Here is a 15,159-nt window from a genome sequence, read left to right on the forward strand (position 1 = left end):
TCGATCCTCGCGGCCTGATTGGCCAGCGAGCCTCATCAATCCCAGGTGCCCCTCCAATAGCAGGTAGCGCTCCGGCGACTTAATGCCGCAACGCCATTTTTCCACTAATAATTACCGCCTACTTTTAGGAGAAGATTTGGGGGGTGTGCAGCCGAAAGGATCACGACAAGCAAGAGGAGAGGACGTTTTTTGTTGTTTATATTCCGTAGCGGCTGCGTTGTGGTGTGTTTAAAAGATATATATATATATAAAAAAATAAAAACACGGCACCGGCTGACAAAATCAAGATGTAAAAAGTTAATGTCATGGATTAGAAAATTGGTTATTTACTGAGTACATATATGAGGCAACAGCTCTGTTGTGTTTTTAAAATATAAAACATAGCTGCTGCTATGTAATAGCAGTGCTATTAAATGCAAAATGGACAATTAACCATTATAAAATCTAAAGTGACAGATGTTATTTACTCAAACTGTGCATTCTAGTATGGATAAATATAAAAAATGAAATATATCAAGAATATATCAAGATATTATAGCCTTTAAGGCTTTATACCATAAAGTTATTAATGTCTTAAATCTATATATCATTAATTTTGTGCATTTTCTCCTGCTGCAAATGGTTTTTTTATATATATAGTTATATAGTTTTTAATGTGAGACACTTTCCTACTTCACAGCTGAAATAGCATGTGTGGCTCCATATGGAGTCCAGTGGGTTTTTTTTCCACTGGTTGTACAACCACAACTGGGCCTTGTGTGCAGCTCCAGTTCTCACTCTGGCAACCGCCAGTGGTTGTGTTGTTGGTTCTTTAATGGTTTTGCATGTCGCTAGTTCCTGCTTCCTCGGCGGTTCTCACATTCACCACACCAATTAAGTTACATGTTATGGTGGCGAAGTGCGCTAAGATCCGAGTTAACCCTCGGTGACCTGCGGGGTCGAGCCCGAGTTGAAGCGACAATAATAAAAGTTTCAGCAGTGAAGCTGGGCGGTTTTGCGGGCGATGGTGCGTTTTGGTGCTCTCTGCGCGCATTTACGTTGGTCACATTGCGTTTGTTTTATCCCTCAAAACGGCGCTGAGATGTTTTTTTTTGTTTTTTTGCCATTGTTAACCACACTATAGTTTTGTTTTTTTTTAACAGGATTTCCTTCTTGGTTCCCCCACACAGCCGTAAACACATACAGGCAGAAAAGAAGTCAAGTTTTCAAAACAAGTGTTTGCTTAATTTACTGGCAACTCTCCACCACGAGCATGAGCCGAATCCGTGTCCAAATGAGAACATACAGGCCACACACCGCAGCAGCTCATTCACATACAAGTCAGAGGAAGTTTACTTACATTTTCACCACATCAAAATCCCACAGGCTCCTCCGTTCCATTACACAACACATGTCTCTGTCTGTCTCTCTGTCTGTCTGTCTGTCTCAGCTCCGTGATGCACTCTAGGCGACAAAATAACGGTGAATGCGAGGGAAACGTTTAAAAACTTTTTTTTTTTTGGGTAAATGTGTGTCTCCTAGCTCAGAGTGGGACAGGCTGAGCGTTGTGTGCCATTCTTCCAAGTCTATTTCAGCCCGCACCACAGGAAACGCAGGAGCTGATCCAAGTTCAAAGTCACGTCTGCCGACCCCTATAAGAAGTTCTTTATTTATCTGGAAAAACCACAAAAACCTTCCCCAGATAGGGGAAAAAAGCTAAAGAAAATTTAAAAAAAAAAAAAAAAGGGAGGAAAAAAAAAAATCAGTCGGTAAGAGGCACATGACTGCTGGGTTTTCCCTCTGCTTGGAAAAAGAAAAGGGGGTCTAGCCTATTAAAAAAATCCCCCCAAGACCAGTATTTCAACAGGTTTTAGAAGCACCAATAGACACGGCCTGCACATGTAAGAGATAAATCACTTGAAACATTACTCAGAAATGTGATGGGAAGTTATAGCCGAGCAAAAGAATAAAAAAAGGTGACAGCTTTTATGCTTTGTGTAGAAAAGCTATCAATAAAATCAACAGCCTAGATCACATAAGGGCGCCGTGGCTGCGTATTATAACGGATGCCAAAGGCGCATTTCTCCTCTCTGTTATCTGACAGTATCAATATGTTGACACACTGGAAGGTTACTTGTGTGGCTTGCGTGACCTTGTGTTTCATGGATGTTTGACCTATGACCCGTTAAGACCACATATGTTGCCCCCTTGACTCCTTTTGGTAAAATAACCCTGTTTATGACAAAGCGTCTTTGTTTTAGAGAGAGAGAGAGAGAGAGAGAGAGAGAGAGAGAGAGAGAGAGAGAGAGAGAGAGAGAGAGAGAGAGAGGGCGAAAGAGAGAGAGAAAGAGAGTGAGAGAGAGAGAGAGAAAGAGAGAGAGAGAGAGAGAGAGAGGGGTTTAAGACGCCCCCTTTTTCTGTCTGAGGCATCGACATCTTCTGGTAATTTGGAAGCTATAAGTATAACAATGAACCTACAACTTCAAGGCTAAACTCAAGTCTCCCTGACTTTTTTAAAAAATTATAGGAATTTAAGATTACGATGGCTGTGGTGAATCTGGAACACCACCGTGACCAGCACATGTACAGTGCATGGCAGAATATGAGTAATATTCACAAACTGAGCAACAAGAATAGTAACCACTGTTAGTATTTTATGCTAAAATGATAATTAATTGCAGTTCATTTTTGTTTTTTTTTTACATCCAAATTACTGTGCTGCTTGATTTAACGTGTATGACAGGGGCCCCTAAACGAATCATAAACAAAGCACCCACTGCTCCTCTGGGTTTTATGGGCGTCCAGAAGCCCTCTTTGGAGCTGGGCATAAAATTTGTTCATTTAACGACATCCCGGTACACGCACGAGATCACGGGTGATATCTTTTAGTGCATTTCAAAATACAGGATGAAAAGAAAAAAAAACGCGTAGCTGGCACGGAGCCACTGCGCAACGGAACAACAACAAATTAGGATTACGAAATTTGATTCAACGCACATTTGGTTTGTTTTATTTTTGCAACGCAGCACCCTCGTTGGCAGGTGTTGAGGGGTCTTATAAACTGAAGGCTTCGCTTCAGTCGCTGATCAGCAAGTTCATTAATCAGTTTCAACAGGGGGACTCGTGCAACAGGCCCCTGAAATGCAGGAGCTTTGCTCTCCAACGTAATGAAAATCAATTATAAAAACATGCAGGTTGGTGAGGAGGAAACTGCGCTGCTGGTTTCAGTATTATCAGATATATATTTTTTAAAATATATGTTATCCAAGGCATTTTTTTAGGTGACCGAAATCTTGCACGAGAATACATAAGAGGCGAGTTGTCATAGTTCAGCTGGAAAGGTGGATTAAGACATATCAGTGGTAGACGCACGCATTGCTGTCGACTGGGGATGTGGAGGCAACTTTAATACAGTTTAAGTGTCTGCAAACCAAGGTTATAACGAAGATTACAAAAAATATATATATATTAAAAGGTAAATGATGATTAGTTGGCTCGGTGAGACAACCTAAATAAATACACGAGTAAAGAAATAAAGAAATAAATAGATAAATAAATAAATAACCTTTTGCAGGTTGTACACACATTAACACGTTCTCTTGTGCTCGTCTCAGTTTACCAGGTTACATCGAGCAGGAATTAACTCACAACGTACCAAAATCACCACAGACTGAAATCACGTTTTTCTATTTTTGAAGAAGTAGTTTGAAGAAAGAATCGAAGGAGAGATTTAAGATATCTCTGTTGGTTTTCCTGGCTTTAAAGCTTTACACTAGAATGACAGCATGCACGTCACAACACTCCATTCAATGCTTTTTTTTTCTCCTTTTTTTTTTTTTTTATTTAACTGCAGCAGCCATATTATTTAAATAGATCATTTTCATGTTAACGCCGGATAATAACTTAAAGGCACACCTGAAACCAGAAATAAATCTATTTTTTTCTGCCTATTTGATTGTGTTTACGTTTAATTGTAGCTTATTTCGAATTTAAAAATACATCTTATAGTTTCCTCATAGATCATGTGTTCAGAGCTGCGTGTTTTCTAAAAGGCTCTCGTCAACTAAAAAAAAACAAACAAAAAATGTCTAAATGCCAAACAAATAACCTTCGCTCCACTGCTGTCCTCTTTAAACATCTGCACTCTGGCCACGTTTTGCACCAATATCCTACACCGACGAACAGCGAGCTTGTTTTTATTTTTGTTTCGGCTATACTTTCTGTTCTGTGGCAAAATCATATCCGTGAAAAACAACAACAACAAAAAAACACATTTGGACAAACCGAGGATAACCTCGACTACACTTGTCACGTAAACTGATATTTCGGTCATCCACATGCACCAGCTCCAGTAAACAGAAAGACGCACAAACAGATCTGCTGGTAACTTTGTGAGTACAACTTTTTGGAGTCAACAGCGATAAAGAGAGTGAGGGGGCGGAACCCTGCTGAGCCCCTGCGCTGAACGACAGCCAATCGCTTCGTTCTCCTAACTGCCAGTCACCGAAATCCGTCCAATACCCGCAGTGCCATTTCTAAACTGTATTCCCCACTGTGTCCTCCAACTGTTGTATGTTCTGCCAATCGCTTGAGGACAGAGTGGGAAAAGGAGCAAGCAGAGTTAGAAGCCGGACAAAAGAACTTATAGACCCCTTATATACATATTTTCCTCATGTTTTAGAGAGCGTAGTGAGGAGAAAAAACAATTGCGGTGAGTGCGGATGGACTTGTCAGTGTAGTTATGGAACCCCCTTTAAGCAAGAGGAATCCAGCGATAAGATTAGCGGATTTGGCAGCGACTCAACCCCTTCCTCATCAGAATATGACAGGCTTCCCGGGGCTAGGGGGGCATCACCCTCTCTCCCACCATGCCCACCTCCACCCTGGGGAGCTGGGCAACGACCCCGGAGTGGCACTCACTCCATTTGGACCAGAGCACATGGCACAGACAAATGCTCTCAAACTTAGCCCATCTCAGCACATTCAGAGCCATCCCGAAGCCCAGACCGCGGCATCTTTCACTTCTGCTCAGACCACAGTTGGTTTCCCCGTGGCTCACCCCCACTCAGGCTACTCAAGCAGCAGGGACTTCATCCTCAGGAGAGAACTCTCAGCCTCTGCTATGCATGCACTTGGCGACCAGCATAGTTCCGCCTCCTCCCCTCATCACCATGGCATGTTCATCTCCCCAACAGGTGCTTATGGGCACACGGAAAGTGGGGCCCATTCACTTTTCTCTGGACTTCACGACCAGGCGTCCCCAGGTGCCCACCACCATGCCCTCAACGGGCAGATGCGCCTGGGTATACCGGGGGACATCTACGGCAGGCCAGAGCACTTCGGGCACAGGCCAGAGCACTATGGACCGTCTTCTCTCCACAGCTACAACTCCATGAACCTCAATGTGAACATCGCTTCAGCTCCTCACGGAGCCGCGGGGGCGTTTTTAAGGTACATGCGGCAGCCCATAAAGCAAGAGCTAATCTGCAAATGGATCGACCAGGAGCAAAGTCAAAAGAAGCCCTGCTCTAAAACTTACAGCACCATGCACGAACTGGTCAACCACGTCACGGTGGAGCATGTCGGGGGACCGGAGCAGAGCAGCCACGTCTGCTTTTGGGAAGAATGTCCACGGGAAGGAAAAGCTTTCAAAGCGAAGTACAAACTGATCAATCACATCCGAGTTCACACGGGAGAAAAGCCCTTCCCGTGTCCTTTCCCAGGATGTGGAAAAGTGTTCGCTCGATCGGAGAATCTAAAGATTCACAAGAGAACTCACACAGGTCAGTACTTCTAATTGTTTAAACCGTGCACGCTACAGCCTGAAAAATATCGCTTGATCGCCCAGTATTGTTGTAAACCCGAGGCGACCTTGTTTTATTTACATCCTAAACGGATAGACATGGCGACCGTGCGTAATTACGCATAAGCGATTAAAAAAAATAACTTTGATTCAGTAACGCATCCACGCAGGGACTTAACGTGTTTCCTTTCCATTCTTAAATATAAACTTCGTTTTTTTTTTTTACTTACACACCGAGGCGCCTGTAGTAGGCGTGAAAGGATTAGGGCATATGATTTGTAAAACGTGCTTACGTACGTACAGCACAGCGCTGGAACACGCGTAAATGTAATTGTCTTCGAGCGTAGGACGTTTACGCAAAAGCACAGTTTATATGTCGATGAGTCTATCACATGACACATGGTATGTGTAGGAAAAAAAAAACACAGATGTATTTGGTTTAGATACTGATTTACTGTTAACGATCGGGAGAATTAACCACAGGCTACAACCTCTGCACTAAAGGGACGAGAAAATCTATTCGGATATACTGCCAGCTAAAACAACTGCATCCTTAGAAAACCTCGGCCAGAGCTGCTTCGTGCTTAAAGTTCAAGTCATGGAGTGTTAGCAGACTAACTTTTCAGAGCGTTAGATTCTCATAAGGGCAGATTTTGTAGTTATTAGATGTATTATTATTAATTTTTAGTGTAGTTTGGCTGTTAGAGCGCTCAGTTTTGGTTTAAACACAGGCCCCTCCACCTTAATGAAACATGTGAAATCCCCGGGGAAATAAACGATTTACCAAAAATGAAAGTTGTCAGATATTCCAGATCACATCTTTCTGATAGCTATCAACTCATCATATTAATAACCCATAAATTCACATGAGTGCATTCGAAATATGTACCCTGCAAGTTTTCCCTATTAGTGGGACTGTGTGTGTAGAGCTATAACCAGTCCACTAGGGTACATAAACGTCTCCTGGTGGTCTCATGAGTGCCTCCTTTCCACCCACATACACACATACATGTAAACTAGAAGGCCTAAAGGCATGTTACACGTGTTCACACGGGAATATGTAAGTGGGTGTGGAGTAGTGGCTGTAATGGATGTTTAGTGAATAAGCTGTGGCGGAGAGGAAGCCCCAGTGGAGCAGAGCAGACAGTTACACTGAGTACTGCCAATTTTTGTTGTATTTATTTACGGTGGTATGTTGGCAAGCTTAATTTGAGATGCTTAACCTTAATTTTCACTTCTCACCCTATGATTTGTTTAAGATACTTTAAACTATGACTCTTTCGTGACAGCTTTTTAAGGAACTGACATGACCACACGACACTGATTGTATCCGTTTCTCCTTCATTCCAGGGGAGAAACCTTTCAAGTGCGAGTTCGACGGCTGCGACAGAAAATTCGCCAACAGCAGCGACCGGAAGAAGCACTCTCACGTCCACACCAGCGACAAGCCTTACTACTGCAAAGTCCGCGGCTGTGACAAATCCTACACCCACCCGAGCTCGCTGCGGAAACACATGAAAGTGCACTGCAAGTCCCCGCCGCCCCCGTCCACCAACGTCACCTACATTTCCTCCTCAAACCCCCTCGGGGACCCTCTCTCGCCCAACTCTGAACCGCACAGGAACCGCTCCGCGAACCTCTCCCCTCAGGTCACCAACCTCAATGAGTGGTACGTGTGCCAGGGGAGCGGGGGACCCAACCACCTCCACACCCCCTCCAGCGATGTGCCAACGTCAGATTCGGACGACGAGGACTCTTTCAGAAACTCAGACCCAAGGACAATGCTCTGATGGCCCGTCCATAGCTACGCGACTGTCGAACTTGCCACCTAGTTGACCCAGTAAAGTGTGTATCCATGCTGACCCGTGCGCTTGGGATCCTGATCATTATTTCCTCTGTAGTAAACGAATGTGATAAAAGCAGCAAATTCACGTTCATTGCGGATGCCATGTAATTACGAGGAAGACATTTCTCTGAGGTGACCCCTGAACTTTGCCTAAAACGTAAACAGTGAAATAAACCTTGTAAAGATTAGAACTTTGAGTGGAAGTTTTTTTTTTAAAAAAACGGCTTCTCATTCAAAACAGAAATCTAATTTTTATCACAATAATCAGATTTGGACAGGACCTTTCAAGATGAATGTTTTCTACAAGATTAATGTGCAGGTTTTAATTATCTGCATGACTTGAGACTCAACTGGTGTGCTGAAGTGACATCTTTCACATGGCCTCCCATCATCATCATCCTCCTCTTGCAGTTAATAACTGGACTGCAATTAGTCACTGTCATATTAGGGACATTTAAGGTACTGCTTGTAAGCTCAGGCACAAGTGGAAACAAATGCTTAAAAAAAAAAAAAAAAGACAAAAACCTTGAGGCTAAACATGAGGCTTTTTTAAAAATTTGATTTCTTTAAAAGGTGTGGTACAAATTAAAAATAATAATAATAATAATATGAAGAGGCAAACATCTGAGGGTCTTATGGGTTCTCATTTAACCTTTTCAGATTTATACACGTGTTTGGATGAAATTTTTTAATATTTAAGAACTATTTAAGACTATATTTTATGCAAAATGCACAAGCGTGATGCTTGTTAAAGAGCCCAGTACGTCCCTCGAGACCCTAAATGTCTACACTGACAGGCTTTGACCCTGTAGGATTTGTATATATGTAATCATACTGATGCTTGTGAATGTTGTGTAGTTTTAATTACTGGAAGAAAAAAAAAAAATGGTTGTTTTGTACATTGTAATTTATTTGCTGGTATCAATGTTGTACTGGAATTACAGAAACACCAAAGAATAATAATATCAGTTTTGGTGATGAGTAGTACCCCTGCTGATGTTTTCTCTTTTATTTTATTTTTTTCCAAATTTTTTCTTTATCTGGTTCAAGTTTTATTTTTTATTTGTGTTCTGTAAAAGGAAGAAAACATTTACTTGAATAGGCTGTGTAATGTGAAAAGTTCCTTTCTCGCATGCCTTTTGTAGTGACCTGTCTTTCATCTTGAGGTGCATGGTGCCATTGGACATGATGGATAAAAAAAAAAAAAAGAAAAATAGAGAGAGAGAGAGAGAGAGAGAGACTGTGCCGTCCCTTGATGTTCCAAGATTTAATTTACAATATAAAAGTCATGCTAAAAATTAATAATAAAAAATAAAAAAAATACCAGGACATATACAGTAAATCATTACCAAGTGTCTTATTATTATTATTAAGAGTGATATAGGGTAATATTTTTTGGGGTCATACAGCACACAGCTACACTGTAAATGGACTGTTAATGTAGCAGGTGAATGTGAGGTTTCTAATTTCTATTTGAGGAACACGTACCTTCCCTGTCCAATAATTTTTAATGTGACCTGTAAAATGTGAGTCAACAAAACACCAACGCGAGCCTCTCCTCGAATGGAAAAGCTGAAGTAGCTCTGCTCACTCGCTGGGCCTGACATTTCTACAAAATACCCACCGCTCTCAGAGACGGGCCTAACGGGCCAAGGAGGCTGGTTTAAACTAATCACTGAGCTAATGGGAAAACTTATAGCCCCCTGATGGCGCTACCTCTGAAAGGCGCGACAGCACAAAGCGGCCGAAGGCATGAATCATTCATGGGAAAAATAAAAGATAAAAAGATATCTGACAATAAGCGAAGCCTTGTATAGAGTGTCTAAAACAAGTTCCCCCTCTTATTTCCTCCATTAAAACGCACAATCTCACTTTCAAAGAGTTGCCTGTCCGGCCTATAGAATTAAAATTGACCAACGCCAGTTCTGCACCACTTCAAAGGCTGCAGCTTCTGAGAGGAAGGGCTGGCTGCTTTGACAGTCTTCATGGTGCGTTAGGATTTCTATGGCAATTGGGTGGCTGAGACGCGCACATTTGAATATGTCCGGTTGAAACTGCCACTAAATGAACTATAATCAAAGGATAGGATGCACCCTCTCCACAAATGTGTGCTGCCTCAAATGCAACGGTGGCAGGTAGATGACGCACAAGCTTCAGACACCCTGGGTACGTTTAAGAAATGTGCAGAATTAAAATAATAATAATAATAATAATAATTGTGCCAAATGACACCTTGCATTAGGAAAACTCTTGGAAATGATTCTAAACATCCACTCTGCATCAATTAACACGCACTTGACTCAGGTAAATCAGGAGGATTCGGGCAATAAAATGCACACACTAAATATGCACTGCATAATCTCAGACATTAAGCAAATGTTGCATCCCAGGACAAGAATCACCAGCTCCATATAAGACAGCATGTTCGTCCACAGAATCTTTTAACAATTTTACAGCTGCCTCCTCAGGATTTCTTTAAAAAAAAAACTATTTATCTGCTGCTTCATTGAAATTAAAAGCACTTGTGGGCCCCCTCTTGTTCCGTGCGTGGACATTTATAGGGGTAAGGGCCAAAAGAGAGGCGCACTCTTGTAAGTGCTGTTTGGAAACAAACGCTCAATGAATGTTACAAAATAAACACGATGAAAAATAACCAGAGACAGTTCCTTCGGCATTAAAAGGAGGGAGACTTAATAAAAGGAGTGAAGCAGTCACCCTTCAGTGAGAAACGCTTTGAAGTAGAACTTATTATCTGAGAAATACTTTTTGGTTGTCCTAACGACGCCGCTGAATGGGAAAGGCACTCCTTTGTCAGCGATTTGTTCTCCTTTAGTGGGATGTCCGTGGAAATCACTTACATGGGCCACCTTAACATACTGCCTGCAAATCAGTAACTGGCAGAGTCAGACATGCAGACGCCACTTTGGAGAGGACAAAGCAAGAAGTCGCAGTGAGAACGCCACTGCCTCTCAATTGCGCCCTTTAAAGGGGTTGAACGATAATTTCTCAGACGAGCGTAGAACCAAAACAAATGCCGTCTTGTCAGAGTTTACAAGCATTATCCATCTCCTGAATGCTGTGGGCACAATGCTCGCGAAAATTGCTTGTGAAGTGATCATTTTGGCCACAAAAGTTAAGGAGTCTTAGTTAAATAAATAAAGAAGAAGAAGAAAAAAAAAAAAAAAAAACGCAGGTCATTTGATCCGAGCACCTGCGCCCCAGAGATGGCAGCGCGCTTGGCTCACCTTGACAGGGAACTGGTTATGGAGACAAAAAAGGGGGCTATTAAGAAGAAGAAAAAAAAAAAACATAAACACACCCGTACTAAAAAGGATAACTTTTTCCTTTTTCTTTTTCTTTTTTTTTTTTTAATTTTTGGGGAAACCTAAAACAGGTGTTGAGGCACAAGCAGCGCCTCTTCACACCAAATCCTCTCACCCACACCCGGAATTACACACAGCAGAACAGCAGCAGCACCTTGTGACAGCTTTGGCCCGGTTTCGCTCGGCTATACAATCAAATCACACTTCTCTTGTTCCTAAATCTGATAAGTGAATAGTAAGAATTGAGTGATAAACGGAAGCCAAGACCCCCGGAAATAACAAAACAGAGTCTCGGCAAATCAGTGTTTTCACAGGGAGGGACATTTTACGCACAGATATTTTATAGTGGGGAATACATTTGAAACTATTTAGTAAAATCAAAGCACAATACTCAAATGAAGACTCTATATGCAGATGGGGTCAACGGTTTTGAATGTTTATCTTGGGAGTATAGAGAATTAAGAAATTCAAGAGAATATTGAAGAGTTTGGTGACACTTTCTTTTAATCATTTACTAAAATACTGCTTTAATTATTAAAGCTATATTATTTAGACCCATTCAAACCTTAGTTTGAAGACAAATATTGATAGAAATTGACGTTTTTAAATGACTGTCTCAAATATATTCTGTATGTCTCTTTGCCACAGAATTCCACCTGTTTATCTCCCCACTTCGAAACTTTCTCTGAACTCTTTCATTTTTTTTCTTTGCTCACATACACGCGGGTTTTATGGCCCCATATTTGCAATCCAGGCATATTGCCAACTTTTTTTTTTCTTTTCTACCTGGTTACTGTCTTAAGTTTCACGAGCAAGTCAGAAACCAAGGAAGTCCAGTTGCTGCTGCACCTCTCCCGGTTAACTCGAGACTCTCCTCTCCCAGCCCTGCCTGTCTTCCACCGGAGCCGATTTTCCCTTTCTCCCAAACAGAAGCAAAGCGCAGCCTTTGAAACTGCTCTGCGGACAGAAAGTGCAGGTTGAACACATTTCGCCTCAAGTTTACAGGAGACAGTCAGATGGCGAGTTAAAAGGAGCGACTTAAAACTTCTTGGCGAGGAAGGAATCTTTCCCCCCACCTTCCCGAGTCGTGGACCGTGAACGCTGGAGGGACTGAGCAATCTGTGTCCGGTTTTACACTCGGGCTGTCGGACGGGTGCAGGGGGAATGTCGCTCCTCTCCAGCCCAACTTCAGGAGCTGTGGTTTCACCCATTAGCCCCGGTGTCTTTCCCAAAGGAGTGTTCGAGTTCCACATCTGACAATGCGCACGCCTGGGGGGTTACTCAGCTGACCTGTACTTGGTTTAAGTTTACTAGGAACGTCATTAAATCAATTACCCAGTGAGCACATCAGGATTTTTTTTTTAAAAAAATATATAATTTAATAACAAAAATATGTATTCTTATAAATGTTTAGCCTATTCTACAGAGCAACCTAAAGGCATCACGGTGTCTTGCAGGTTCAGGCTCTTATACCATTAAATATAATCATAACCTGAACAGGAGTCCGTGTGCTGTGAAGCGAATTGGTTTATTCTTGCTCTGACATTTAGGATGTGTTCTTTCCAACTTTTCTAGCCAAGTATAGCACTAAGGACAGAAGCAGCAACAACAGACTCTGAGTGCTCCTCTCTTTGAAGGACTTATTTTCGAATAGCCCTTTCACAAATTAATTTAACTCATAAGAACGTTTCACAGAAATCAAATATTTTCCTCTCCCAAATATATCCAGGAACACGAACAGTCTTCTTAGAATTAATTTGTGTTTCCTGCATCAATAAATAGATAAATAAATAAAACAAAATATAAAGACAAAACTGCAAGAACAGGTACCATAAGACGAACCTTTTCTAAGCATGACAAATTAATGCATTTCCAGAACAAAATCTGGGACTGATTGAATTAAATGGAGTATATTTTCTGCACAAATGCAATCCGACACTTTACTGCAATCTTTAAAAACATTTTATGCACTCGAAGGCATGTCCTGCTGGATATTATTCCTCACTGTGATGAAACACTTCATCTATACCCGGCTGATAATCTCTGACATAAAAGATGAGTGCAGCACCAATAGAGGCATTAACACTTTGACTAAATCTTTTAGGGACTGGGTTGCTTCACAGATTCCCTATGTTATCACAATGTATCACGGCTGCTTTACAGCCATGCAGTGCTATTCATAAAAGCATGATACATCACTCAGAAACTGACATAATATCTGGTGGCTCAGTAACATCTGTGGGGGTAGAGACTTGGTGCCGGTCCAAAGCCCCATCCCAGGACTGGGAGCCACTCCAAGGCGGTAGGTGAGGGGAGCAAGGTCGTCCACGGACAACCGCATGAGCCAGGCCCTGCTACCTGGCCCTCATACAGCCAACCGGCCAGAAAGTAGAAACTAAAGTGCAGATAAGCGTGAGCATGCTGCCCCAGTAGTCTCTTATTGAGTGACAGGGCTTTCCTAAAAGCCTCTAAATGCAGGATGTAGGCTTCAGCGTACTTGGAAACTAGGGATGAGCGGGTGGAGGGAAATTGTGAACTATATACTCAAAGAGAAGCAGATGGACTTTTTAGCGTAGGATATTTTGATTTGTGCCCGGGGATGATAGCGCTTACGAGGTACAAGACAGAACTAAAAGAAACAGCTTCATTATTGGCACACGAAGGACATCCCGTGACTTGTTGTGGTTGTTGAAAAATAATCACATTTCATTGTTAAGAGGAGTTTCTTTAAGAAGAAACAAATTAAATTTCGGTTTAATCTGAGCACCAGAAACACGCCCTTGTGTCAAAACATGGAGACCTATCACGCAAACTTTTCACATGCTGTTTTTGAAGCTCGTGCTTAGACGCTGACCTGGGGCCAAAAACGCATTTGAGGCCTCTTCATAAATAAAGGATTACTTTCACCCAACACAATCCCCGCTAATCAAATTTTAATCCAAGTATCTTCGATCTTTTTATTTAACTTATCTATGATTGATCAAAAATGATTTCAGAAGCATGGTGCCAGTCCACCACTTTATTCCAGTTTCCTCTTTCTTACCATCACCCTCTCTATTGTAGGCAAAGATTGGTATCGGAACCAGATTTGTGCACAACTATCACGCCTGCGACATCAGAAGACTGGTTGTGAATGCATCTGGTTTCATTGCATTAAAAAGGTCAGCATTTAGAGACTGGGGGGTAGGGGAGATCACTCTATCACAGATGGGGAGAAGGAAAAAGGGGCATCGTTGGACCCGAGAGTGGAGAAAATGGAAGAGGTTTATGTCTAGATAAGGCAAGAGGGGCACGGGCAAAGTAAACTCAAGAAACAGCACTGTTAATAAAAGAAAGACAACATTGTGTTGACCACAGATAAGGCACGACTCCTGCTCTGCTCTACGAACATCTGACTGTCATCGTTCGACAACTATATGCTCATCACGGGTAAAATGTTGAAGTTCCCAATCATCCTCAGCTTCCAGGCTCACTGTAGGAGCTCTAATCCAATGTGATAAGCCAGTGCACTAGCGGTAAAGTATCCAGTGTGGAAGCACCACTGCCTCCTCAACCATGCAGTGCCAAGACCTCCCTCTGACTTCATGGAGATGTCTGCGTGGATCCCAAACATCACAAGCCTCACGCCCATTCTCTTTAACAGACTTGGGTTTTGGCAATGACAGATACGGCCCTGAATGGGCAGAAGAAAATGTGGTGTCTTGATGTTTCCAACTGACCAGGGATAAGCCAGAAAGGAAATATGGCTGGATAGGCAATGAGATTGAGATACGGGGTCTCCATCTGACCCAGGGCTTCAAAGAGATGTGATTTTGGTCTGCTGAGGCCCCAGATGAGGCTTAAGACATGGACGATTGAATACCAAGATGACCTACGGTATTAATGTTGTCCGAGAAACGGCCCCGATAGCTCTCCATCCACTGTTCTTCCCTTAGCTTCGTGCTGCAGAGCGCATTTCTGCTTAAGCAAAGAGAAACGCGAAACACAAATCAAACCACTTCGCCTCATCCGAGAACAGAAACAGCGCACTTAAGCAGCAGACCAAGCCTTTTTTACTTGCTGTGAAGATACTGATGACAGCCATAATGTGTCTGGTTGTCCCACAGGACGCTTAGCTCTGGACCGTCCCAATCACAAGACTAATTGTATAATTAGGCCTGCTCCATTGGGGACGGGGGACCTTTTGGCCCTTCGCAGACATTTGCCAT

The 15,159-nt window shown here is 42.4% G+C and overlaps 1 protein-coding gene across 1 annotated transcript; it reads left to right on the forward strand.

Moving 5' to 3' along the window:
• Window positions 1-4,720: 4,720 nt before the first annotated feature.
• zic5 (zic family member 5 (odd-paired homolog, Drosophila)) lies at window positions 4,721-7,626 on the forward strand (the record flags this gene model as incomplete). Its single annotated transcript, XM_084545419.1, has 2 exons — window positions 4,721-5,762; window positions 7,133-7,626. The coding sequence occupies 2 exons, from the start codon at window positions 4,721-4,723 to the stop codon at window positions 7,570-7,572; spliced, it is 1,482 nt and encodes a 493-aa protein (XP_084401545.1). The 3' UTR covers window positions 7,573-7,626.
• Between the last annotated feature and the right edge of the window lie 7,533 nt (window positions 7,627-15,159).

The sequence above is a fragment of the Chelon labrosus genome, assembly GCF_963514085.1.
Source record: "Chelon labrosus genome assembly, chromosome: 5".
Classification (NCBI taxonomy): Eukaryota; Metazoa; Chordata; class Actinopteri; order Mugiliformes; family Mugilidae; genus Chelon; species Chelon labrosus.